Source organism: Panicum virgatum, chromosome 4N (genome assembly GCF_016808335.1).
Source record: "Panicum virgatum strain AP13 chromosome 4N, P.virgatum_v5, whole genome shotgun sequence".
NCBI lineage: Eukaryota > Viridiplantae > Streptophyta > Magnoliopsida > Poales > Poaceae > Panicum > Panicum virgatum.
Window position 1 is genome coordinate 41,597,101 of NC_053148.1, and position 26,844 is coordinate 41,623,944.

Sequence of the window (26,844 nt, forward strand, 5' to 3'; positions counted from 1 at the left end):
CAAATAGACTTCATTCAATCCTTCATGCGGGAAAAATTCTCCTCTAGCGCGCATAAGGCCGCGGATGATCGGATCATCAGAGTCAGAGGGGAACCTCAGATCGACGCTGGCTTATCGCTGATATTTTACCTTTTTGAACGGTTTGGGCCTGGCCGTTTAGTTTCCAAATCAAAATTTTTTAAGTGTCACATTAATAGTTTGACCAGATGTCGGGAGGGCTTTTCGGACACTAATTAAAAAACTAATTTCAGAACTCACCTGGAAACTGCGAGACGAATCTTTTGAGGCCTTTGACGCATCATTAGCACATGTGGGTTACTGTAGCACTTATGGCTAATCATGCACTAATTAGGCTCAAAAGATTCGTCTCGTCGTGTACATCCAAACTGTGCAATTAGTTTTGTTGTTTAATTACATTTAATGCTCCATGCATGTGTCAAAAAAAAAAGCACAAATTTCGAGGTGAAAATTTTTGGGAACTAATCGCCCCCTAAATACTCCACGGGAGGGAGGTGCTGACGGCGTGGTATTTGTTACACGCGTTGGGAAAATTTTGAAGGCACAGGTCATGTTTGGTATAGCTCCAACTTTCGACTCTAGTCCCCTCAATTTTTTTTAAAAAACTCTAGTCCCCTGAAAAAAAAAGGAGAAAAAACTCCAAACTCTAGTCTAGGGCTGAATGAGCCAGCCAAAGAGGCCAGCTCCATAAAATTTTGAAGCAGGCCAACTCCATGGAGTTGGTGGAGCCACAACTCATTTTCGTGTAGCATCTCATTTGCAACTCCATCACTCTACGAAGCCAACCTAGACGTGGAGTTCAGAAAAAGCTACCCTTCACTATCCTTAATTACACAAAAACGTTTCAATCTTTTCCCCTTCGTCGAGCAGTTTTTTCTCCTCCTCTTGCTCGAGGGTTGCGCTAATAGTGATCATTTTGTTTGGAGGTGCTTGTCAAGTGGGACTCATTAGCACGATACCAAACAAACAATCAATGTATGGAGTAATCAACATTATATAGGTCCAATATTCATTACTATCAGACAAATTTAAACCAAGATTGTGATCTTAATAATGGTGGAGTATTATGGTGATGATCCTTCTCTCTCGTCCCATGCATGAAACTCCCCCTCCTCTGTCGTGCCATACCACAATGCAAGTGTCAAATGCATCTCTACCCATACCACATACATAACAATACCAATCAGCTGCTATTCACGCAATAAAAGATGCTATAAGTTCCATCAGTTCTAGAAATATATTCGCTGCGTTCGCTTACTGTTCTCTCATACTAAATCACCACCAGCTTCCAGCTACCAGCCAGTCAGCAGTACAGTTCTCTCATAACAAGTCAGCATCAGCCATCATCCACAGCAAAGCGAACACAATCGCAACTTGTTTTTGTTTCCCATTTTCCTAACATCTCACTAAGCAGTCAATGCGAATTTGCGGCAAAAAGTCGGATGAACATTAATTTACCATGCATTTGTGCAAACATACACGCATGAACAAGGAGTAACATGGTGAAATAGAGCCTCATCAGAAAACTTGATTCAATTTTCAGGCACTTGTACAGGACATCATAGACAAAAAAAAACATAGAGAGAGAAAAGAGAAACCAATTGTCAAGAATGGGATTCGAACCCATGCCCTTTCGGACCAGTACCTGAAACTGGCGCCTTAGACCAACTCGGCCATCTTGACTTTATGCTTCGAAGTTATAATTTTCATTAACATATCAATAACAGAACCCATGTGGCTCGGTTGGCTGCAAAAAGACTTCCTTCAAACGGCCCAGAGACCATCAGCCCGCCAGCACATGGGCCAGGCGAAGGAAGTGGACCACCCAGTCCGCCACTCACCTTGTCTTGCTCTTCCTGACCCTCTCCGTTGAATCTCCACTCTCCAGCTTCCTTTTTTTTTAAAAAAAAAAGGAACCTCCAGCATCAGCCAACACACAGTTCGTGTGTTCGGTTACCAAGGGAACGAAATTATACGTATTTGGTCGACGTAACCATCCTTCCCACTTTTTTTTTTTGAGGTAAAACCATCCTTCCCACTTGATCCTACCTCTGTAGCGGAGGAACAAGCGGTACTAGTAATCAGTTTCTTCTTTGTGGTGTCAAGCGTTTATTCAAGATATGATTTTCATTGCATAATGCTGCAGGTTTATGCATGCGAGATTTTGTGTTTTCTTTTGTTCCTAAAAAAAAGGCACTTCCGATTCCGGCGGCTAGCTGTATTATTGCATCATCACCAATTTCCCCTTCATTTCGTTTGAGAGTCCAATCTCCATGACTCATCCATCAGTCATCAGTTGAGGATTCCAGCAGCCTTGTACGAGTCAATGGTGTCCCTGAGAGTCTCCTCCGCCGTCCTGAACTTCCACCCCAGCGCCTGCAGCCTCTTGGAGCTGACCCCCTTCTCGTCTTCCACCTCAACAAACCTGCAATGCCATCGTCGATCGCCAGACAGCGAGTGAGCGACCGATCAAGTGTTCTTACAACTAACTTGACGTGCAATTCACGCTGTGATCTTGTGATCGATCCATGAGGTACGTAGTCCAGGTAGGTTCTCACTCCCTGGGGTAGTCCAGCTGCCTCAGGTCCGGGTGCAGGCTCCGGACGAGGCCGACCATTTCGGACACCCTCATCGCGTGCGCGCTGCAGATGAGCCGCCGGCCGGACGCCGCCGGGGTCTCCAGCGCCAGGACGAGCGCCTCCACGACGTCGCGCACGTCCACCATGTTCCTCATCTTCTCGTCGGTGTTTTCGCCTGCACACGTAACGTACGTACTCACCTCTGATCATGTTCAGCTAGTAGGTAGGTATAGTCGATCGATCGAGCTACCTGTCAGGTAACTGACGAGGCGCATGCTGGTGGTGTTCACCGTGGGCTGCAGCAGCGGCCCCAGCACCCACGGCGGGCAGACGGTGACCACGTCCGTCGTCGTCTCGACCTCCTCGCCGTACGCCAGCGCCTCGCGCTCGGCCAGCGTCTTGGAGAGGCAGTACCAATTCTGACAAAAACGGCGAGGAGGCCCTTGTTTAGTTGCAAAAACTTTTGGAATTTTGATACTATAGTACTTTCGTTTGTATTTGGTAATTATTATCCGATCATGAGTTAACTAGGCTCAAAAGATTCGTCTCGTAAATTACAAACAAACTGTGTAATTAGTTATTTTGTTTAGCTACATTTAATACTTCATGCATGCGTTAAAAAATTCGATGTGATGGAGAATCTTATAAGTTTTGAAATTTTGGACGCAACTAAATAAGGCCGAGATCGCAGAGTCAGAAGCGAGTCAAGATTGAGACGTTCCTGCAGTTTCCCTGAACGCGCGTACGTGTGCCCAGGAAAGCAGCGATTTTTACGGCTGCAGATCAAGCACAGGATTTTGGATCAAATGCCAATTAAGGGTTTGACGACCCCGCACCTCGGTGGCTCTGCAGTGGTCCTCGTCGGACCAGCAGTCCTCGTCGACGACGGCGCCATCGGGGATCCTGGGGTTCACGATCACCGCGCCGACCGACGACACCACCACGACGCGGCGGGCGCCGGCCGCGTGGCTGGCCCTGAGCACGTTCCGCGTGCCGGTCACCGCCGGCGCCAGGATCTCCGCCTGCACGCGCATGGGTCAGAGGCGGCCGGCGAATCTGCAATCGCATTCGAACTGCAAGCTCTTGCAATATACATCGGGGCTCGTCGGGTTGACGGCCGGGACGGGGCTGGCGACGTGGAAGACGCCCTCGCAGCCGGCGACGGCGGCCGCCACGCCGGCGTAGTCCAGCAGGTCGGCCTTGAACAGCCGCAGCCGCTCCCCGGCGCCGTCCAGCGCCATCAGGTGCGCGTTCTTGGGATCACCTGCGGCAGGCAACATCGCTAATTGTTTGGCCCGATCGATTTACTGCAGCGGATCGACGGATGATAGGCGGAACACGCTCCGCTCTCTGAATCGATCGTGAGGGGATCAGATCAGATCAGATCACAGATCGGATCAGTTCATCAGGAGCTTACTCGGGTCGCGAACAGTGCCATGCACGAGGTAGTCGCCCCTGGAGAGCAGAAGCTGCACGAGCCACGAGGCGATGAAGCCACCGGCGCCCGTCACGCACACCGTCTTCCTCGCGCCGCCGCCGTCCATGGCCTCCTCGATCTCCATCTCCTCCTCGCCGGCCTACGCCCGCGCCGCCGCCAGCTATATAACAGCGCGCCGGCGGGTGCTGTGCGTGCCGCCGCACGTGGCCCAGACAAGTGGAGCGTGGTTCCAGTGCAGAGCCAGACACACGGCCTCGCCGCCAGTCGCCACTCATGCGGCATGGAGGCCGTGTGGCCCGTTGGCCGTTGGCGTCGAAACAAAACTCTGACGCCGCCTCTCATGCTCAGCCCACGTAGGCCCATGCAACGGCCTTATCTCCAATGATTTCGTCACGCACTCACGCTGTGTAGCATGGAGCATGGGCCCATGGCCTCCGGATGGTTGTCAGGCACTAGTACTGGCGCATTGCCGAGTCGACAGCTACATCTCCACTCGGCAAACACGAGTGAAGTTCCTAAGGCCAGCACACAGATACTAAAATTGAAAACTTAAAAACTGTATCGATTGGATTTCATGGCGGCAAATCTTTCTTTTTAAGAAGTGACGGAATTTCTCTCTCGTCTCATAAAACTCTTCCTCATCTCTCCTCGTAATGACGCATCAAATCAGCAAAATTGTTGATGTACCATGTTATTTAATGCATATATGAAACTCATAAAACTTCCATTGAAATTAGCCTAAAAAGGTCTATTTTGAAACTAGAGCGTTGTGAAGTAACTGTAGCGCCTTATTACACTGACAAACTTTGTCCCTTTTTGATTTTTACACTGCCCACTGGCCACTCCAATTCTCAAGTCAAAGGATGCACCATACAGCGATTTCGATGAAGGTTCGCTGCCTGTTCAATCCAGGACACCTGCCGCCCTGAAGGACTCGACGCTGTCCCTGAGGGTCTCCTCAAACGGCCTGAATTTCCAGCCCAGCGCCTCCAGCTTCTTGGAGCTGAACAAAGACTCGTCGCTCACCCGCACAAACCTGCCATTTGGTTTGCATCAAGATGCAGCACAATGTAGCAGCAGCAGCAGCAGCAGCAGCAGCTTCAATTCAAGTTTCAGGCCCTGATAACCTGATTTACCAGCAAAAGTCCTACAAGATACAGTATGCAAATGTTCAGTAAGAGCAGGCTCACTTGCTGCTGCTGGCATTCTTGCAAGCCGGGTACCAGCTCCTCAGCAGCTCCACGACGCCGGACACCTGCCTCGCGTTCGCGTCGCAGATGTACCTCCCCGACGCCTCTGGCGTCTCGTACACCAGGAGCAGCGCGTCAGCGACGTCGCGGACGTCCACGAAGTTCCTCAGCTTCAGCTTCACCTCCAGACAGACCTCGCACTTTTCAGAGCTTGCACTTCTATCAGCATCGGCAATGGCGCGAAGACTAGTTTCTGGAAGGACAGATGACTCAATGGGCAGGCTCCCATGGATATTGCTCCGTTGTGTTTCGCTCTGGCCTGGCGAAAAAACATGACTGTGGCTTGCAGCTTGCCACAAGGGAGATGGATGCGGGGCCTGAACCGCACCAACACCAGTGCCCAGCTTCATCAGTTCGTGTCCCTATGGGAGCAGCTCCAGACGGTTCAACTCAATCAGGAGCCGGACCAGATAAGGTGGAACTCCACGGCAGATGGTAGCTACTCATCCCGTTCGGCATATGCAGTCCAATTCCACGGATCCTATCCGGATTTCAACTGGTCAAAGGTCTGGAACCTCAAGGTGGAGAACAAATGCAAATTCTTTCTGTGGCTACTCCTACAACGGAAGTTAATGACTGCAGACCGCATAATCAAGAGGGGTGGACAGGCAAACCCTATTTGTCAACTCTGCAGAACGAGAGAAGAATCCACCCTGCACCTCGCTGTCAACTGCTCCTTCACGCAGTTGGTCTGGTCCCTGGTTTCGCAGCAGATGGGACAACATAACCTCACGAGCACAACAACAGACCTCAAGAAATGGTGGTTAGATCTGCTGTCTCACTCACAAGAACGAAACTAAATCATCACCTACACCGTCTGGAATGTGTGGAAGGAACGCTGCCGACGTTTCTACGACAACAAAGCTCTCAATGCTTTACAGCTAACCAGTTTGATCCGCCAGGATGTTGCTGCGCTGAGTGCAGCGCTCATCGTTTAAGTTGTAAATTAGTTTCTCCTTTCTAGTTGCGCCCGTGCTGCCGCTTCTGGTAGCCGGCGCTAGTTGTTTGTTTTTTGTTGTGCTTTTGGTTTCTATTTTTGTTCTTCCTGCTTCCTACTATTAATGAAAAGGCAGAGCACCTGCTATTTCCTTCAAAAAAAGCTTCACCTCGCGATCCCCTGCAGAGAAAGGTTTCGGACTTTCAGTCCAGGCCTTCTTCTGATCAGAGCACAGGAGCACAGGAGGAAAAGTGTTGGGGTCACCTTTCAAGCAGTCGGCGATGACGGAGCTGCTCTCGTTCAGTGTGGACTGCGGCAGGGGCTCGATGACCAGGGACGGGCAGAGTGACACCACGTCCAGCCCGGTGCTCTTGGCGTGGTCGAAGGCCTCGAGCTCTGCCAGGGTCTTGGACAGGCAATACCAGTTCTGGCAGAGTGAAGGTGGGAGACAAAATCAAAGTTGGAGCATTATTACGATAGGTTAGAGCAAAATTAATAATACAGCTACAGCCAGCTGCTGACTGTAAAACTATTTGCAATCCATCTCGCAGCTCACTACTATAGTGGTTAGTCCTGACAGCGTCGCTGTCAGCTACCGAAGTCCAGCCTAAGTTATCATCCATGTCGCTTTCAGTTGCTCGACAACAATGAGCACGTGGCTTTTTTTGTGCGATTTGTCTGTACTTCGTCGAGAGGGAGAGGGTTAGGATCAACACGAATCTAATTGGCGGCTGCACTGGCCTACGTGTCAGGGACGGAATGGGTCCTACACGTAGGAGAAACGCGCTGGTGGCTAATCATCGAAATTTGCATGAGGGGAACAGGGTGCGAAGCTTTTTTTTTCAGTCACCTGAGTGGATCTGCAGAGCTCGACGTCAGACCAGCAGGCTTCGTCCATGGCCTGGCTCTGAGGCCAGGCAGGGTTCACCATCACCGCCGAGAGCGACAACACCACGACGACCCCCTGACCTTGTGTTAGGGTTCTGCTGCTCAATTTGGCGGATACGGCTCGGATTCGAGCGAGGGAATTGGGGAATCGGAGAACAGAGGAAGAAGAAGGAAGAAACAGAGGAAGAAGAAGGAAGAAATAGCAGAATACGATATGTGGAAGGTTTCAGTTTGTTTTCTTCATATCCAGGTCATCGCCCGTAGATAGTTATATAGTCCATTACAAGGCCAGCTGGCCCACGAAACGGCCCATGGCCGGGGATAACAACTTCGGCCCAAAGCCGGAGACGGTTCGGAATGGTTTACTTCCCGCTCACTCCTTCGCTATACGGTACATGTGCTGTAGGACCGTGACATCACCTCCCCCTTGAGATCCAGGTTGCCCCCAAACTGGACCATCCGGAAAACGGCGCATAATATCATGAATCTCTTCCCAAGTAGTGAAGTCGGGGTGAAAGGAGGACCAGTGGACTTGAACCTGGGATTGTGTTGACGATCCGATGGAAACCAGACGATGATCCAGTACAGCGACAGGAAGTAGTTCTTGAGAAGAATCCAATGGAACCATTGAGATATCAGAATTCACCTGTTCATTAGGAGGCACGTGCATCTTCAACTGAGAAACATGGACAACTGGGTGAATCTTGCACGATTCTGGAAGATCGAGGTGATAAGCGACCTTGCCAATACGTTTCAAGATCTTGAATGGCCCATAGAACCGAAAGGCCAGCTTCTGATTGGACCGTGGAGCGACCGAAGTTTGAATATATGGTTGTAATTTCAAATATACCAGTGAACCAATCTCAAATTGTCGCTTCGAACGCCCTTTATTTGCCTGTACTTTCTTCGCTGCTGCGCACGTAGAAGATGTTGCTTGATTATCTGGCTCAGTAAATCCCTCTCTTTCAGCCACTCTTCAAGTTCAGGAACAGATGCTGCATTCATATTGGAGATGCCAAAATACCTGGGAGGGTGACCATAAAGAGCTTCAAAGGGAGAACGCCCCAAAGCCGAGTGGTAAGATGTGTTGTACCATAATTCAGCAAGAGGAAGCCATTTGCACCATTGCTTCGGGCAAGCATGAACTGTACAGCGCAGAAAAGTCTCCAGGCATTGGTTCAAACGTTCGGACTGTCCATCAGTTTGAGGATAGTAAGAAGAGCTCATCAAGAGCTGAGTATCTGTCAGTTTAAAGAGCTCTTGCCAAACTGCACTTGTGAAAATACGATCCCTGTCTGAAATGATTGCTTCAGGAAGTCCATGCAGCTTACACACTGAATTCAGAAAGACTTGAGCCACTTGGAAGGCAGTGAATGGATGGGACAAAGCCATGAAATGGGCATACTTGATGAATTTATCAATCACAACTAGAATGACATCATTTCTGTTGGAGGAAGGAAGCCCCTCGATAAAGTCCATGCATACAACTGTCCAAGGTTTGGTAGGAATTGGCAGAGGTTCAAGCAGACCAGGGCTTTTCACATGTTTAGCCTTGGCTTGTTGATAAGCAGTGCAGCTTTGAACAAATTTCCTGATGGAGTCCTTCATCTTTGGCCAGGCAAATAAAGCTTTAACACGGTGATAAGTGCCATGGAACCCAGAGTGGCCCCCTATACCACTAGTGTGCAAAGCTTGTAACACATGCTGCTGGGCCAGAGCATTGTTACCAATCCAAATCCTGCCCCGAAATCTGATAACACCATCAGTGATAGTATAATCCTTGGTGCCATGAGGAGATAGGGCTAGCTCAGCTAGTAATTGTGAGGCAACAGGATCATCCTCATACCCTTTAATTAAATTTTCAACCCAAAGAGGAGTGCATGCAGAAACAGCAAAGATGGTACTAACAACTGGGCATCGGGATAGGGCATCAGCAGCTTGATTAGTGTTACCTTGTTTGTAAACAATATTGAACTGAAGATCCATCAATTTGAGAAGAGCTTTATGCTGCAGCTTAGTGTGCACACGCTGTTCAGTCAGATAGAGTAAGCTCTTATGATCTGTGCGAATTACAAAGGACTGAAGCTGGAGGTAAGGTCTCCATTTATCCACTGCTAACAATATAGCCATACACTCTTTCTCATATGTTGAAAGAGCTTGATTCTTGGAGCACAATGCTTTGCTTAAGTAAGCCACTGGATGCTCATTCTGCATAAGTACAACACCTAAACCAATATCACTTGCATCTGTCTCCAACACAAATTGTTTACCAAAATCAGGTATTGCCAAAACTAGAGCTTCAACTAAAGCTTGTTTGAGGAGACTGAAAGATTCTTGGGCAGTTGGGGTCCAAAGAAACTGGACACCCTTTTTCAAAAGCTGTGTCAGAGGTCTGCTTATCATGTTATAGTGTCTTATGGACTTCCTATAATAACCAGTTAACCCCAAAAAAACCCCTCAGATCTTTAAGGTTGGAAGGAGTTGGCCAAAGCTTGACAGCCTCAATCTTAGAAGGTTCTGTTGCAACCCCTTTACCAGAGATGCAATTACCAAGGTATTCAATCTCAGTCTGAGCAAAGGAGCATTTAGATAACTTCAACATAAATTGGTTTTGCTGAATAATCAGAAATACTTGTTCTAATAGTTCTAGATGTTCTAATAATGAAGAAGTGTATATCAGTATGTCATCCATGAAAACCAAAACCCCTTTTCTAAGTAATGGAGCAAATATCTGGTTCATGACACCTTGGAAGGTTGCTGGTGCATTGGTTAGACCAAATGGCATCACAAGAAACTCATACAAGCCACTGTGAGTTCTAAATGCAGTTTTGTGCTCCTCTCCTTTGGCAATCCTGATTTGGTGATACCCAGACCTAAAGTCAAGCTTGGAAAACCACTGAGCCCCTGCCAGCTCATCAATCAATTCATCAACAATGGGTAGGGGATGTTTATTTTTGACAGTGATGTTGTTGAGATGCCTGTAATCGACACAAAAGCGCCAAGATCCATCTTTTTTCCTAACTAGCAATACAGGAGAGGCATAAGGACTCGTGCTTGGCCTAATTGTACCATTCTTCAGCATTTCAGTCAACTGCCTTTCAATCTCAGTCTTTTGAGCTGGTGCAAATCTGTATGCCCTGGTGTTGACTGGTTGTGCTCCAGGTACAAGAGGAATGTGATGATCACAGGGTCTTTCAGGAGGAAGGGAGTTTGGATCTTGAAACAGGTGAGAATACTTATCCAGCAACTGAGAAACTTCAGGGGTAGGATTGTCAAGCTGCTGGTCAGAAATTGGGTGAATGGACAATGCAGCAGAATCTGTTCTACACTTAGACCACAACTACACACAGTGTGTAACAGCACCCCTCCTCAGCAAACCCTTCAATTTGCCAGCACCAATAGCATAACATTTAGTTACCTCTGTAGTTGTTCCTTTCAAGGTAATTCTTCTGCCTTTGTAATTGAATCTCATGATTTTCTTTCTCCAGTGCACCCACATCGGGCTACAGTCCTCTAACCAGTCCTCACCAAGGATCATGTCATAACACTTGAGTGGAAGAATACCAACATTGGTAGAGAATGTGTCCCCTGAACAGCCCACTGCAACTGAGGAATGGTCTTGTTACAAACCATTGGACTGCCATCAGCTGCCATATACTGAGTTGCCTCACAAGGCTGAGTACTATAGTGTAGTTGATCAGCCAAGGCAGAACTGATAAAGGTAGAGACACTACCAGAATCCACAAGAATAAGCACATCCTTATCTGCAATTTTGCCATGCAACCTCATTGTCCTTCTTTTAGAAGATGAAGGAGATACAGTGGCACCCACAGCCATTACTGAATCAATAGTGTCCTCTTCATCACTTTCAGGGACATCTTCCAGCTCAGGCTCAAGGGCCTCCAATAACTCTTCTATTAAGTGAATGGGTACCTGAGTGGACATGTGTGATTCCTACCCCACTTCTCTCCACACTTAAAACACAGACCATTATTCTTACAGTGAGCTAACAGTGCTTTAACCTTATCATCAACATTTGATTTATCAGGTGCAGTCACTTTGTCTGAACTCGTACCTTGATACTTGTCCGAAGAAGCTGAAGACCGAGAGAAGTTCTTACTGAATTCTTTGTCATGGGGTCGTTGCCGGGCATGTGCCAGTTCTTATTCCTGAAGTAAAGCCAAGGCAGAGGCGGCATCCACATCTTGAGGTCGATGCAACGCAATTGGGGCCCGGATTTCTTCTTTCAGACCGCCCAAGAAACAGGTGACAAGGTACGTATCATCATACGCTGAGTTGTAAAGAAGAATGCCATGAGATAACTCCTCGAATCGAGCCAGATAATCAGTGATAGAGCCCGATTGCCGCAAGGAATCCAACTGCCTGAGATGCAACTGATAATGGTCTTTGTCGAATCGGGTGAAAACTGCAGTGCAAAACTGCTCCCAATCCACAATATGACCACACCGCTCCGCAGTGTGCAGCCAAGCCTTGGCCGCGCCCTTGAAATTTAGAGCCGCGAAGCGAGTCTTCAGATTATCGCCCACAGAATACACCTCGAAATACATTTCACAATGGTCACACCACAATCTAGGGTTCTCCCCATCAAATTTAGGAAACTCGATCTTCGGAAGCGGAACAGAGCGTCCCGTTCCCTCCCGAGATCCATCATGCAAAACAGGACGATGGGATGGAGGATCAGGGGGCATACCCGTGACCGGGTGTGGCGGATAGGAACCTAGGATCCCACCGCCAGCATCCCGGTAGTGAAGGTCGTCGTGGTGCCCATGGGGCCGCTCCCCGGATGACGCAGGTGGGCGTGTTACCGGTGGTGGAGCCAAGTTGAGGTCGAGCGGATTCGTCCACCTCGATGGGGGTTGTGGCGGCGCTATGGACGGTCGGAACGAGGACGATGATGGAGGTGGTGGCGCCACTTCGAGTCGATGAAGCCGGGACTCCAAGCGCTCGGTCTGGGCGAGAAACTAGTCGGTGGCGCCTTCCGCCGCAGTTCTCCAGGCTTCGAGTCCAGTCAGCTTGTCCAGGGCTTGAGTCATCATAGTCTCGAAGCCGCTGAACTTCATCGCGAGGTCGTCCATGGCTGTCGTCAGTGCCGCTTCGAACTTGGTAGGTTTCCGCGGCGCCAGTTCGCGGCCGCGCAACAAATCCGCGTTCCTCAACTACCCTAAGCGGAGCTAGATGAGAGGTGTGCGATGACGCCGGAGCGGCTAATCAGCGCTATGCGGTGGCCACAGCCGACGGCGTCGGCAGCGGGGCGTGGAAGCCGGAGTCAGAAAAGACCCGGCGACGAATCGGAGCAAGAGTAATGCTCCAGGTGAGGAATCGGAAAAAAGATAGGGGGAAATCGCTGAACAAGGCTCTGGTACCAATTGTTAGAGTCCTGCTGCTCAATTTGGCGGATACGGCTCGGATTCGAGCGAGGGAATTGGGGAATCGGAGAACAGAGGAAGAAGGAAGAAACATAGGAAGAAGAAGGAAGAAACAGCAGAACACAATAGGTGGAAGGTTTCAGTTTGTTTTCTTCATATCCAGGTGTAAGCATCTAGGCCGTCCAGGTATGTTTCGGTGATTAATGACAACCATTATTGTGACTAATGAGTTTGTGCAGCTTAATGGATCATTATCGCTCATTTGGTCATATGTCAAAAGAGGCCCCTCAATTTCATTATTCAAAAAGGCGATCTCGGTATTCAACTCAAAATTATATCAAGGCTAAGGATCTTTCTAGTCCTAAGTGTCGTAAAGTTGAGAAGGACACTTAGGTTAGTATAGGTTTTATAGTTTTGTAGTGATCGCACTATTAAGAGGGGTTAAGGCCAAGTAACTTGAGCATGGACATGGTCAATCAAAAATGGATCCACACTTTGGTCACTCAGGTTTCTAGAAGTTCAAATAAGTGGTTTTCAACTTATATCTCAAGAATATTTGGGTTTCATTTAGGACTCAAATCAGAAAAGGAAAAATCAGAAAAAGTCCATACACCGGTTTAACCGACGATCTCATTTTTCTATACGTCGGTTAAACAAAGTTAGCAGAGTCTGGACAGGTTCAATACACCGGTTAAACCGATGATATTTGAATTAACGTCGGTGCATTAGTCCAGAGTTGATTTTCTAGGGTATTTCAAGTTCTATACACCGGTTAAACCGACGCTGTTTGAAATGAAACGTCGGTGCAATTGACCAGTGAGATGGTTTTTCCAGGGATTTCAGAAGTTATACTCACCGGTTAAACCGACGATGGATTTGAGTTAATGTCGGTGCAGTTGTCCAGAGACTTGGTTTTTCAGTTGATCAGAGGACAACTATACTCACCGGTTAAACCGATGATACGTCGGTCAATCTGCCCAAGTTGTAACGGCTAGTTTTCAGAATGGGCAGTTTACATGCATCGGTTAAACCGACGCTGGCTATTGGAGGTACGTTGGATTAACCGGTGCTAAACAGTTTTCTGGCAGCTTTTCTCCAACGGCTCTATCCGTGTGAGCTGCCTATATATACCCCTCCAATGGGTCATTTTGCACTCTCTTGACACCAGGCAACATTCATACACTCATATATTGTTGAGAGCCACCTTGAGCTTCATCTTCCACATATTTTTTCAATTCAATCAATCAAGAAGCAAGACTAAGGACTTGAGTAGAGAGAAGCTTGTGTGCATCCGTTCTTGGTGATCGGTTCTTGCTCAAGTGAAGGCCCTAGCTTGTTACTCTTGGTGATTGGCAGCACCTAGGCGATCTTGGTGATTGAAGGTGTTTCTTCCGGAGCTTGCCAAAGATTGTGGGAGCCCGAAGAAGGTTGTACGTGGCTTGAGCTCCACCACACCGGGATGGTGAACGGAGACTCTTAGTGAGCGCCCAAGTCTCGGTGACGTGGGAGGTGACAAGACTCTTAGTGAGTGTCACAACGTGGATTAGGGGTGTGTGCTAACACATCGACACCACGGGAAAAAATCCGGTTGTCTCTTGCCCACTCTTTCATTTCAAGCACCTACTTTCATGCAATTATTCATGTGCTTGACCTTAGAGATCATAACTTAGCTCTACCTTGCTTAGTTTGTTATCTTGTTGTATCTTTGGTAGCTTGTGTAGGTTGCTTAGTTAGCTGGTTGGTGAATTGAGCCTTACTAGTATTGCATAGATTAAGGTTGCTTTATTTGTTTTAGAAATTTGAAAAAGGCCCAATTCACCCCCTCTTGGTCCATCGATCCTTACAATTGGTATCAGAGCCTCATTGCTCATTTGGATCATTAGGGTTCACCGCCTAGAGCTATGGCCAAAATGGGTGGTTCGCCGCCTCACTTCGAGGGCAAGAACTTTTCTTATTGGAAAGTTCGCATGACCGCATACCTTGATGCGATTGCCCCCGAAGTGTGGTTGGCAACAAAGACCGGGTTCACCGGAACTCCCACCTCGGAGCAATTAAAATGGAATGCTAAGGCTAGAAATGCAATTTTCGAAGCCATTAGTGAGGAAGTCTTTGCTAGAGTAAATGGCATGGACTTAGCAAGTGATATATGGGAAGAGCTAATTGAAATTCATGAAGGCTCTACAAAAGTTTGTGAACAAAAATATCACTTGTTTAGAGCTAAGTATGATTTCTTTAAGATGCTAGCTCATGAAAATTGCAATGATATGTATTCTCGCTTGAATATCATTGTCAAGGACATTAATGCTCTTGAAGTTTCTAAAATTGACAGTGATTCCATCAACCGCAAGATTCTCATGCTACTTCCGAAGCCCAAGTACAACACCATCAATGCTATGCTTCAAAAGGAGAATCTTGATACGATGGAAGTGGGTGAGCTTGTGGGCGAAATTCGCGCTCATGAAATGGGTATCCTTGGTATGTCCGAAGAGCCAACAACAAGCAAGTCAATTGCTCTCAAAACCAAGGCAAACAAGCCCCGCAAGCTCAAGATGATCAAGCAAGATTCAAGCTCAAGCAATGAAGAGGATGATCATCATGAAAGCTCATCCGATGATGAAAAAGATGGAGAACTTGCTCTCATGATGAGAAAGTTCACACGTTTGAGCGACAAGATAAACAAGAAGGGTTACAACTTTGACCCTAAAAGAAGAATGTTCCGGCCAAGGGAGGATATCAAGCACAAAATATGCTACAATTGTGGAGAAAAAGGTCACATAGCTCCCAATTGCCTCAAGCCGGACAAGAGAAAGAAGGACAACAAGAGCAAACATCGCAATGACTCAAGCGATGATGATGAAGATGAAAAGAAAAACAAGAACAAGAAACTTGGGAAGAAAAAGAGCCATGACAAGAAGACCAAGCTCTTCCCAAAGAAGAAAGGTCACACCAAGAGAAGCTTCTTGGTGGAGAAACAAGAATGGGTGACCGATGTCTCATCAAGCGAAGATTCAAGTGATGAAGAAGACATCGTCACCATCGCCCTCACCAATGAAGAACCACCGCTACCTCCACCTCCCATGTGCTTTATGGCAAAAGGTAACACAAAGGTATGTGAGGTGGATAGTGACAATGATAGTGATGAAGAGCTTGACCCTTATGAATTTACTAACCTCATTAATGAGTATACATCCGTTATCAAGAGGGAAAAGGGCAAAGTCAAGATTATTGAGAGCACTCATGCAAAGTTAGAGCTTGCCCACTCCGATTTGCTTGGCAAGTACAATGACTTGCTCAAAAAGCACAATGAGTCAATTGTACTTGCTAAGCAAGTTGAAGAGAGCCACAAAAAGGTTAAACAAGAGCATAGGGAGTTGGCTCACAAATATCAAGAACTTGAATTTGCCTATGAAGCAATTGACCCAAGTCTTGAGAACTTTGTCAATGAAACCATTGAAAATGTCAATGCTTCTACTTCATGTGATGACCTACTCATTGATACAAATGCCACTAATATTGTGCCCGAGCTTGCTCCTTCTAGGGAAAAAGAATTGATGGATCAAGTAGCAAGCCTCAAGAGTAGTGTGGAGAAGCTCTCAAGAGGAGAATATATCCACAAGGAAATTCTCTTCAACAATGCACGTGACTATGGCAAGAGAGGTCTTGGTTCATTTCCGGAGCCAAATCAAGGCACCACTCCTTCTCCGGAGATCAAGACTAGCTTCATCAAGGAAGTTGGTTCATATTGCCAACATTGCCAAGTCACCGGGCACCACACTAGGGAGTGCACCTTACCATCACGCCCTCTTCCCACTTTAGCCAAGAATTACTCATCAATGTTTAAAAATAACCATTTTCTTTTGAGTAAAGTGAAGGGCAAGGTGAAGGCCAAATCCATTGGCAAAATTGCTAAGGAGTCAAAGAAGAAGCTCCCCAAGCAACTTTGGGTCCCAAAAGCTCTTGTCACACATGTGCAAGGCCCAAAGCTTGTTTGGGTTCCTAAAACTCAAAAGTGAATTCTCATGTGTGTAGGTGAACTACAAAGCTGGTGGAAAACATTGGGTACTTGATAGCGGTTGCTCTCAACACATGACCGGCAATGATAGCATGTTCACCACTCTTGAAGACCCCGGAGATCATGAACATGTCACCTATGGTGATAATTCAAGGGGAAAAGTTTTAGGTTTGGGTAGACTAGCAATCTCTAAAGATTTATCTATTTCTAATGTCTTGTTTTTTGAAGTACTTAGTTTTAATCTTATTTCAATTGCTCAATTGTGTGATCTTGGACTAACGTGTGCCTTTGACAAGAATGGTGTTGTAGTAACTCTTGAAGAAGACAAGTCATTGGTATTCACGGGGTATAGGCATGGCAACATTTACTTGGTGAATTTCTCATCAAAGCAAACAAGCTCCATGACATGCCTCTTCACCAAGTCGTCTCTTGGGTGGCTTTAGCATAGAAGAATTGCTCATATTGGCATGAGCAACCTCAAGAAAGCCCACAAGAGAGGGATGATCACCGGCTTGAAGGACGTCACTTTTGACAAGAACAAGTTATGTAAAGCATGTCAAGCCGGAAAGCAAGTTGCAACACATCATCCCATCAAGACGATGTTGTCTACCTCCAAGCCGCTCGAGCTACTACACATGAATCTCTTTGGTCCAACTACATACAAGAGCATTGGTGGTAACCTCTATTGCCTAGTAATAGTTGATGATTTTACACGTTACACTTGGGTCTTGTTTCTAGGCGATAAGGGTGAAACTCCGGAAGTCTTCAAGACATTTGCAAGAAGAGCTCAAAGGGAGTACAACTCCCCAATTGTGAAGATCCGGAGTGACAACGGCACCGAGTTCAAAAATATGAAGATCGAAGAATGGTGCGATGAAGAGGGCATCAAGCATGAGTTCTCTGCCACCTACACGCCTCAACAAAATGGAGTGGTGAAAAGAATGAACAAGACACTCATCACTCTAGCAAGAGCAATGTTGGATGATTATGGCACGTCCGAGAAGTTTTGGGCGGAAGCAATCAATACGGCGTGTCATGCATCCAACCGAGTGTATCCCCACCGACTCCTCAAGAAAACACCATATGAGCTCATCACCGGGAAGAAACCAAATATATCCTACTTTCGAGTCTTTGGTTGCAAATGCTTCATCTACAAGAAGAAAAGGCTCGGTAAGTTTGGGAGTAGATGTGATGAAGGTTTCTTTCTTGGTTATGCATCAAACTCCAAAGCATATAGAGTATTCAATCAAACCTTCGGGTTAGCTGAAGAAACATGTGATGTGGAGTTTGATGAATCTAATGGCTCCCAAGAGGAGGTTGTTGGCTATGTCAATGTAGGTGATGAGGAGATTGATGAAGCTTTGAAGAAAATGTCCATTGGGGATATCAAGCCGGAAGAGGTGCATGAAGGCAATGATTAAGGGGGAGGACCTTCCTCATCTACACCAAGCACCTCCACGGCACCCCCAAGTGGATGAAGATTAAGAAAAAGATGATCCACTACCTCAAGAAAATGTGCCAACACCAACACCCCAAGTCCAAGAATAAGAAGAGCAAAATGTTCCACCACAAGCACAAGTCACTCATGATCCACCCAACAAACATCCACGCATGTACCGCTAGTGAAGCATGGTCGTATCTCCAAGGATCATCCAATTGGTCAAATCATTGGAAGTCCTTTCAAGGGAGTAAGAACTCGCTCTAAGCATGCTTCATTTTGCGAATATTACTCGTTTGTTTCTTGTATTGAACCCATTAGCATAGAGGAAGCACTTGAGGACTCGGATTGGGTGATGACCATGCAAGAAGAATTGAACAACTTCACCCGCAATGAAGTTTGGGTCCTCGAAGCTCCTCTGAAAGACAAGAACATCATCGGCACCAAGTGGGTCTTTCGAAACAAGCAAGATGAACATGGGGTGGTGATACGCAACAAAGCAAGACTTGTGGCAAAAGGGTTTTCTCAAGTCGAAGATTTGGATTTTGGTGAAACTTTTGCTCCAGTCGCAAGACTTGAAGCTATCCGCATCCTTCTTGCTTACTCTTCACATCATAATATCAAGTTATATCAAATGGATGTGAAAAGTGCTTTCTTAAATGGCGTTATTAACGAACTTGTCTATGTTGAGCAACCTCCCGGGTTTGAAGATCCGAGGAATCATAACCATGTTTATAGGTTGCACAAGGCACTCTATGGGCTCAAACAAGCTCCAAGGGCTTGGTATGAGAGGCTTCGTGACTTCCTAATCATGCAAGGCTTCAAGATCGGGAGGGTGGACACCACGTTGTTCACAAAAGACGTCAACGGGGATCTTTTCATTTGTCAAATTTATGTTGACGATATTATCTTTGGCTCAACTAACGATTTACTAAGCCATGAGTTTGCTACCATGATGTCTAGGGAATTCGAGATGTCCATGATCGGCGAGTTGACCTTCTTCCTTGGTTTTCAAGTCAAACAATTGAAGGAAGGGACATTCATCCATCAAGAAAAGTATACTAAAGATATCTTGAAGAAGTTCAAGATGGATGAATGCAAGCCGATCAAGACACCCATGGCAACCAATGGGCATCTCGACTTGGATGTGGACGGTAAACCGGTTGATCAATTCCTCTATCGTTCTATGATAGGGTCTTTACTTTACCTTACCATATCTAGGCCCTATATAATGTTTAGTGTGTGCTTTTGTACCCGCTTTCAAGCAAACCCAAAGGAATCACACCTCTCGGCTGTTAATAGGATCCTTCGGTATCTTAAGCACACCCCAAGCATAGGCTTGTGGTATCCCAAAGGCGCTAGCTTAGATCTCTTGGGATACTCGGATTCGGATTTTGCCGGAAGCCGTGTGGATCGCAAGAGTACCTCCGGGGGTTGCCACTTGCTTGGGCGTTCTCTAGTTTCTTAGTCGAGTAAGAAGCAAAATTCCGTGGCCTTGTCCACCGCGGAAGCGGAATATATAGCGGCCGGTGCATGTTGTGCCCAAATCCTATATATGAAGCAAACTCTTTTGGACTTTGGTGTGAAACTAGAAAGGATACCACTCCTTTGTGACAATGAAAGTGCTGTAAAAATTGCCAAGAATCCGGTTCAACACTCTCGCACAAAGCACATTGATATTCGCCATCACTTCTTGCGTGATCACGAAGCCAAAGGAGACATATCTCTTCAAGGTGTGAGATCCGAGGAGCAATTGGCGGATATTTTCACAAAACTATTAGACGAGAGTACTTTTGTTAGGCTAAGGAATGAGCTTAATGTATTAGATGCGGCAAACGTCATGTAAGTTGCCATGTCATATAGAAAAATGCATACATATATGACATTTGTCTAACCATGGTAAGATAGTGATGAGCATGGGTTTAGCTAGAGTTGGTGGTCCACTTGTTTTTCTCTAGGCTTGTAGAAAGGCTCATCATGAAGAAGCTTCCCGTGGGTTCAAACTTGACAAGTAGATCTTAATTCTTGTTATGCATTTCTTGTCATATAGATGTGCACTTCATGTTTACTCTTCTTTCGCTGTGGTTGTAGCTTGCACCATCATTGCATGCGTAAGGGTCACAAAGGAGATCACTTGATGAAAATGAGTCTTGTTTCATATACAAGATCTTAATTCAAGAAAAGTGAAAAGAGCAAAGTGTTAGGTGCGTTATTGCCTAGTGAGCCATGTCATGATGAGTTTGTAGATCTCTATCTTCAATATTCCTATGACAAGGCTCATACATTTTATTTGGCGCCTTGTCTCGCTTTGCGGCTTTTCCTTGTTTTCGAAAAGAAAAACTATTAAGCTAGTATGCTACCCTATTTATTTTGAGGGGTAAAGTCTCCTATGCAAGTCCACTAACTTGAGTTTATTTGAAGTTTATAAGTTTATTGGACTTAGCATAGAAGAGTGAGCTGAGAGAAGGGGTTTCGGGTTCACCGGTTAAACCGACGCTCAATGGATCTATACCCATCGGTTTAATCGGCGTTACTAAGTTTCTGTCTCAGCTCAGTCAAACCAGGCGTTCAACCGGCGTATACAAAAGTCACAGCATCGGATCAACCGGTGAACGTAACTCAGATCTGACCCAGCAATCAACCGGTGTTAAGAAAAATCGCGGGCCCACCTGTCATATGTCTCTTGCCTGCGTTCTCTGCTGTCAGTTCTTTTCCGCGCCGCCGCCCGTTTCCTCCCGACTCCACGCCGCCGTTCGCCCGCTCACGCCGCCGCTCGCCCACGATCTCTCTCGCGCCCGCCTGCACGCCGCCGGCCCGAACCGCCGCCGCCGCGCGCCATCCTCGCCGCCGCGCGACCACACCGCAGCGTAGCCAGCGCCACCGCCGCTCGCACTCTGCCCGCGCGCTCCCGTGCCGCCTGTGCGCCGCCGCCACCAAGTGCTTGCGCGTCGCCACCACTGTGTGCCTCCGCATTACTGCCACGCGCTCAGCACCATCCACGCAGCAGCTTCCCACAAGCCGAAGCCACAGCCGCTGCCACACAGAGCTCGCGAGGTGTTCGACAGATTGTCTGACCGAGATGGGTCGCGAGAAGAGGAAGGGGAAGGAGGTCGTGGTCGAGAAGCTAGTCCGAAAGCGGACTCACGCAGAGAGAGAAGCCGAGAGGGCCGACATGGTGGCCAAGGCCGCTGAGGAGCAGGCATCAGGCCGTGCTCGCCCGTTCGCGATCAGAGAGTAGCCAGCCAGGGGCAGAGGCAGAGGTCGAGGTACGGGCAGGGTCAGAGGTGCCAGGGCCACCAGAGCCACGACTGAGGCAGCAGCAGAGTCAGATCGTTCAGATACAGCTACAGATTCAGACACAGATACAGAGGTAGCACAGTCAGAGCAGTCTCAGGGGCAGAGTTCTCAGGGGTCACCGACTCCACGACGTTCTGGCCGCACTCGGCAGACGTCCCCAGCAGCAGAGACTTTGCCAGCGATCGAGCGTCGCACTGGACCGAGGATGCGAGGAGGTCACCAGCCACAGGAGCCTCGCAGGTCCGCAGCAGCAGCAGCCCGTAGAGCCGAGGCCCTAGAGGCCGAGCGTGTAGTGTTCCGTATGGACACTGTTGTGCGTCTGGAGCCAGGTGTGCTGCTCCAGAACTTGACCAAGGCCAATGCGGCGAAGGTCAAGAGGCTCAAGTGGAGTGTTGGTGAGGAGGACTGGTTACCAGTGACCCGTGACAGCAGGGTCGACCGTAGATTCTGGACACTGCTTCAGGCCAGCTTCTACGAGACCTACCAGAGGCGAGGGCACATGATCTTCCCACACAGGGTGCTCGACTGGGTGTCACTAAGGACAGCTGCAGGGGGAGCAGATGTAAGAGAGCATTTTGCTCACTTCAGAGGCATGCTCAAGTTACTTCAGATAGAGCAGAACAGATATATCGAGAACTGGGTCAGAGTGTTTTATGCCACAGTTTGTATCGCTCCCGAGCGCATTGCCGTACACTTCGTATTTGGAGGCCAGGTCTTTGGTTTGTCCAGGGTGATGATTGCAGGGATACTCGGAGTTGATTTGGTTGATGTCTCCCTGCACGAGATGGTATACGGAGACGCAGATCCACCGAGCAGAGCAATGATTGGCAGGATTGCACCTTCTCACGAGGCGATCTCTCAGTGCTTCCGCCAGCCGTTTCCAGCGTCATATGCCAGAGTGCCTAGCTTGCTGACCCCAAAGGCGTACGCTGTTCACATGGCACACCGGAGGACTCTGTTACCGAGGAGTGGCTACCGAGAGGGGTTTACAGGGCTGCAGCAGCTACTACTTCTTCACATACTCACTCACAAGCCGTTTGACATTGTTGATTTCATTTTGGCTGAGATCGAGGATGTGATCACTGACGGGATGGGTGTTGTACGTCAGTTTTCTTATGCTCACTGGATTAGCTATATCTTTTCTATGATTGTGCCAGCTGAGTCACCCGTCAGTGTAGTGTACCGTCAGGATGAGGCTCCCCGGTTCCCAGTTTACCGTCCGACAGCTCCACAGGACCGGAGGAGGGGCAGACAGGCAGAGAGAGCTGCTATGGCATAGCTATCACCTGAGGCATAGGCCCGAGTGGCACAGGAGGATGAGGCACTGCTAGCTGCCGAGGCATAGCTTCCTGGAGGAGATGATGAGATTCACTAGTCTGAGCTTGAGTCAGACTCCTCCGAGGATGCCGAGTACTTTCCTGCAGCACCCGCCAGTCACGACCATGAGGCAGGAGGGTCCGGAGAGCCAGCTCACTCATCACCCGCAGCTGCCACAGTCACAGAGTCCCAGGTGACTCAGCCGTCCGAGCTCACCTCTCTCCTTCAGCAGCTTGTCACTCAGCAGAGAGAGGATCGGATGGCACAGGAGGAGGCCAGGAGAGCCCATGAGGCTCAGCTTGCTGCGATTCAGAGGGAGGCCGCGAGAGAGCGTGCTGCAGCCGAGGAGCGTTTTGTCGGGCTCATTGACCGAGTATCACAGAGGATAGACACTTAGTTCCAGCAGATGCAGCAGGGCATGATGGCGATGTTCGGGATGATTACACAGCTTTACACTCACACCGGACTCGCCCCGCAGCAGCCAGGACAGCCAGGCCTTCAGGGTGTGGGAGCACCTCAGCTTGCAGTCACTCTAGCTCCAGCCCCTACTGCAGCCCCAGCTACTTCAGCGACACCGGAGACCACGTTCTCAATATCCGCACTCCTTGGGTCTGCCGGTCGTCCGCTTTTCTCGCCACTGCCAGCGACTACACTCTTCCAGGACTCTCCGTCGGCAGTTCAGACAGTCACCCTCCCCGTCGTACCACAGACACTACCTTCAGGGGGGGAGGAGAGGGGTCTTTACTTCAGCAGTCGACATAGCCGGCAGCTTCAGCACTCACGACTTCAGATGTTGATACATCTTCTGCTGAGCCGGTTACCACTTCTACAGACCCTCTTCCAGGCAGTGCCAGCACGAGAGCCTCTACGACAGCTACACCCCCAGTCAGTTCAGACCCTCAGCTCCCGTCTGTCACCGAGGGTTCACCGTCCGACGACGACGACGACGATGACCCGGACCGCTTCCTCGCCGTACCACGACAGCCGGATCAGTAGCTCGCCTTTTTGGTGCTTTGATGCCAAAGGGGGAGAGAGTCAGGGGGAGTTAGAGTCAGGGGGAGGGTAGAGTTAGAGAGAGCTCGTAGTTACAGGACTTTGAAGTTATATCTCATTTGATGTTAATTCATGGATATGTACATTTGATTCTTGTGTATGCCGTGTGTTGAGACATATCTATGGATTTCGTTTGAGCCGTTGAGCTCCTTGGTTCTTTTTCGAGTTTGCTTGAGTTTATCCTGTTTACTTTTCTCGCTCTCTCGTTTAAGTTATTATTTGTGTTGTCATCAATCACCAAAAAGGGGGAGATTGTAAGCATCTAGGCCCTCCAGATATGTTTCGGTGATTAATGACAACCATTATTGTGACTAATGAGTTTGTGCAGCTTAATGGATCATTATCGCTCATTTGGTCATATGTCAAAAGAGGCCCCTCAATTTCATTATTCAAAAAGACGATCTCGGTATTCAACTCAAAATTATATCAAGACTACGGATCTTTCTAGTCCTAAGTGTCGTAAGGTTGAGAAGGACACTTAGGTTAGTATATGTTTTATAGTTTTGTAGTGATCGCACTATTAAGAGGGGTTAAGGCCAAGTAACTTGAGCATGGACATGGTCAATCAAAAATGGATGCACACTTTGGTCACTCAGGTTTCTAGAAGTTCAAATAAGTGGTTTTCAACTTATATCTCAAGAATATTTGGATTTCATTCAAGACTCAAATCAGAAAAGGCAAAATCAGAAAAAGTCTATACACCGGTTTAACCAACGATCTCATTTTTCTATATGTCGGTTAAACGAAGTTAGCAGAGTCTGGACAGGTTCAATACACCGGTTAAACCGACGATGTTTGAATTAACGTCGGTGCATTAGTCCAGAGTTGGTTTTTCTAGGGTATTTCAAGTTCTACACACCGGTTAAACCGACGCTGTTTGAAATGAAACGTCGGTGCAATTGACCAGTGAGATGGTTTTTTCAGGGATTTCAGAAGTTGTACTCACCGGTTAAACCGACGATGGATTTGAGTTAACGTCGGTGCAGTTGTCCAGAGACTTGGTTTTTCAGTTGATCAGAGGACAACTATACTCACCGGTTAAACCGATGATACGTCGGTTAATCAGCCCAAGTTGTAACGGCTAGTTTTCAGAATGGGCAGTTTACATGCATCGGTTAAACCGACGCTGGCTATTGGAGGTACGTCGGATTAACCGGCGCTAAACAGTTTTCTGGCAGCTTTTCTCCAACGGCTCTATCCGTGTGAGCTGCCTATATATACCCCTCCAATGAGTCATTTTGCACTCTCTTGACACCAGGCAATATTCATACACTCATATATTGTTGAGAGCCACCTTGAGCTTCATCTTCCACATATTTGTTCAATTCAATCAATCAAGAAGCAAGACTAAGGACTTGAGTAGAGAGAAACTTGTGTGCATCCGTTCTTGGTGATCGGTTCTTGCTCAAGTGAAGGCCCTAGCTTGTTACTCTTAGTGATTGGCAGCACCTAGGCGATCTTGGTGATTGAAGGTGTTTCTTCCGGAGCTTGCCAAAGATTGTGGGAGCCCGAAGAAGGTTGTACGTGGCTTGAGCTCCACCACGCCGGGATGGTGAACGGAGACTCTTAGTGAGCGCCCAAGTCTCGGTGACGTGGGAGGTGACAAGACTCTTAGTGAGTGTCACAACGTGGATTAGGGGTGTGTGCCAACACATCGACACCACGGGAAAAAATCCGGTTGTCTCTTGCCCACTCTTTCATTTCAAGCACATACTTTCATGCAATTATTCATGTGCTTGACCTTAGAGATCATAACTTAGCTCTACCTTGCTTAGTTTGTTATCTTGTTGTATCTTTGGTAGCTTGTGTAGGTTGCTTAGTTAGCCGGTTGGTGAATTGAGCCTTACTAGTATTGCATAGGTTAAGGTTGCTTTATTTGTTTTAGAAATTTGAAAAAAAGGCCCAATTCACCCCCCTCTTGGTCCATCGATTCTTACACCAGGTCATCGCCCGTAGACAGTTATATAGTCCATTACAAGGCCAGCTGGCCCACGAAACAGCCCATGGCCGGGGATAACAACTTCGGCCCAAAGCCGGAGACGGTTCGGAATGGTTTACTTCCCGCTCACTCCTTCGCTATACGATACAGGTGTTGTAGGACCGTGACACCTTGGCCTCGGAGCACGCCTTGAGGACGTTCGCTGTGCCCGTCACGGCGGGAGCGAGCAGCTCAACCTGCAGCAGCAAGTGGTTGGTGTGTCTGGTGAAGAATGAACGATAGGCATGGCGCCGCCGCCGAGGAAAGGAAGGGTGAGGTGATGAGGTGCCTCGGGGTCGGCGATGGCGTGGGCGGGGACCGGGGAGGCGACATGGAAGATGCCGTCGCAACCGGCGACGGCCGTCGCCACGGCGCCGTAGTCCAGCACGTCGGCCCTGAACAGCCGCAGCCGCTCTGCGGCGCCGCCCAGCGCCGCAAGGTGCGCGTTCTTGGCGTCGCCTGCGCACGAATCGTGATTCATCGTCACACGCACTCTTCCTCCAGGCTTCAGATTCTCTGAGCTGCATATGGATGAAGAATTTACCGGGATCACGGACGGTGCCGTGGACCGTATACCGGCCGGCGGCGAGGAGGCGCTCGACGAGCCAGGAGCCCACGAATACCCCCGCGCCGGTCACGCACACCGCCACCGTCCTCGTCCTCCCCGCAGCGCCCTCCTCCATTGGTACGGCACCACGACCACGGCCTCGTCTTTGCCGCCGTAGACTGGTCCGGATATCTCATCCTAAAGATCGCGAGTTGATAAACAACGCTGATTGGAGGATATTGAGCTCGTGCAAATTGTGACAGCTGACAATGTGGCGCCAGTGTTGACGTCAACCCTTGCACGTTGGGTAGAGAACTGGAGCGGATCCTATGTGCACAGTACTTTGGCGGCAACCATGCACACGAGACATGGCCAAAGCTGAATACGCGGTTGACCGTAAGTTTTAGAACTTACGGTCAATCCCACAACATTCTTCTTCTTCCCCTTTCCTCTTTCCTTCGAATAGATCTAGGCGGGGGAGCTTGACCGGCGCCGACGCACCCAGCGGCGGGCGGTGATGGGAGGTTGGCGGGGAGCACGACACGGCAGGAAGCGCGGCGCGGCAGGCCGGTCGGAGACGGCGGCGAGCTCTCGGTAGTTATTTTCTCTTTTTTTTATTCAAAATTTTTTTCTCATCAAAATTTTTTAACTTATTTCCTAAAACTTTCTCTTTCAGTTTTTTCTCTATCTCTCCAAATTTTTTCT

At 48.2% G+C, this 26,844-nt stretch overlaps 2 protein-coding genes and 1 non-coding gene across 3 annotated transcripts; all 3 read right to left on the reverse strand.

Annotated features, from left to right (window-relative positions):
• Window positions 1-1,620: 1,620 nt before the first annotated feature.
• On the reverse strand, window positions 1,621-1,701 carry TRNAL-CAG. The gene has a single exon. It is a non-coding gene; the product is annotated as a tRNA-Leu (tRNA).
• A 558-nt stretch (window positions 1,702-2,259) lies between these two features.
• Window positions 2,260-4,141, reverse strand: LOC120671121 (cinnamoyl-CoA reductase 1-like). The gene is made up of 6 exons (XM_039951364.1): window positions 4,015-4,141; window positions 3,692-3,861; window positions 3,434-3,619; window positions 2,848-3,016; window positions 2,577-2,772; window positions 2,260-2,443 (listed from the first exon to the last, which is right to left on the reverse strand). Exons 1-6 carry the CDS (start codon window positions 4,139-4,141, stop codon window positions 2,311-2,313), a joined length of 981 nt encoding a protein of 326 aa, XP_039807298.1. The 3' UTR covers window positions 2,260-2,310.
• Window positions 4,142-4,938: 797 nt separating this feature from the next.
• On the reverse strand, window positions 4,939-26,275 carry LOC120670720 (cinnamoyl-CoA reductase 1-like). The gene is made up of 8 exons (XM_039950863.1): window positions 26,137-26,275; window positions 25,882-26,051; window positions 25,722-25,789; window positions 25,526-25,529; window positions 7,073-7,186; window positions 6,464-6,649; window positions 5,226-5,407; window positions 4,939-5,071 (listed from the first exon to the last, which is right to left on the reverse strand). Exons 1-8 carry the CDS (start codon window positions 26,273-26,275, stop codon window positions 4,939-4,941), a joined length of 996 nt encoding a protein of 331 aa, XP_039806797.1.
• Window positions 26,276-26,844: the final 569 nt, after the last annotated feature.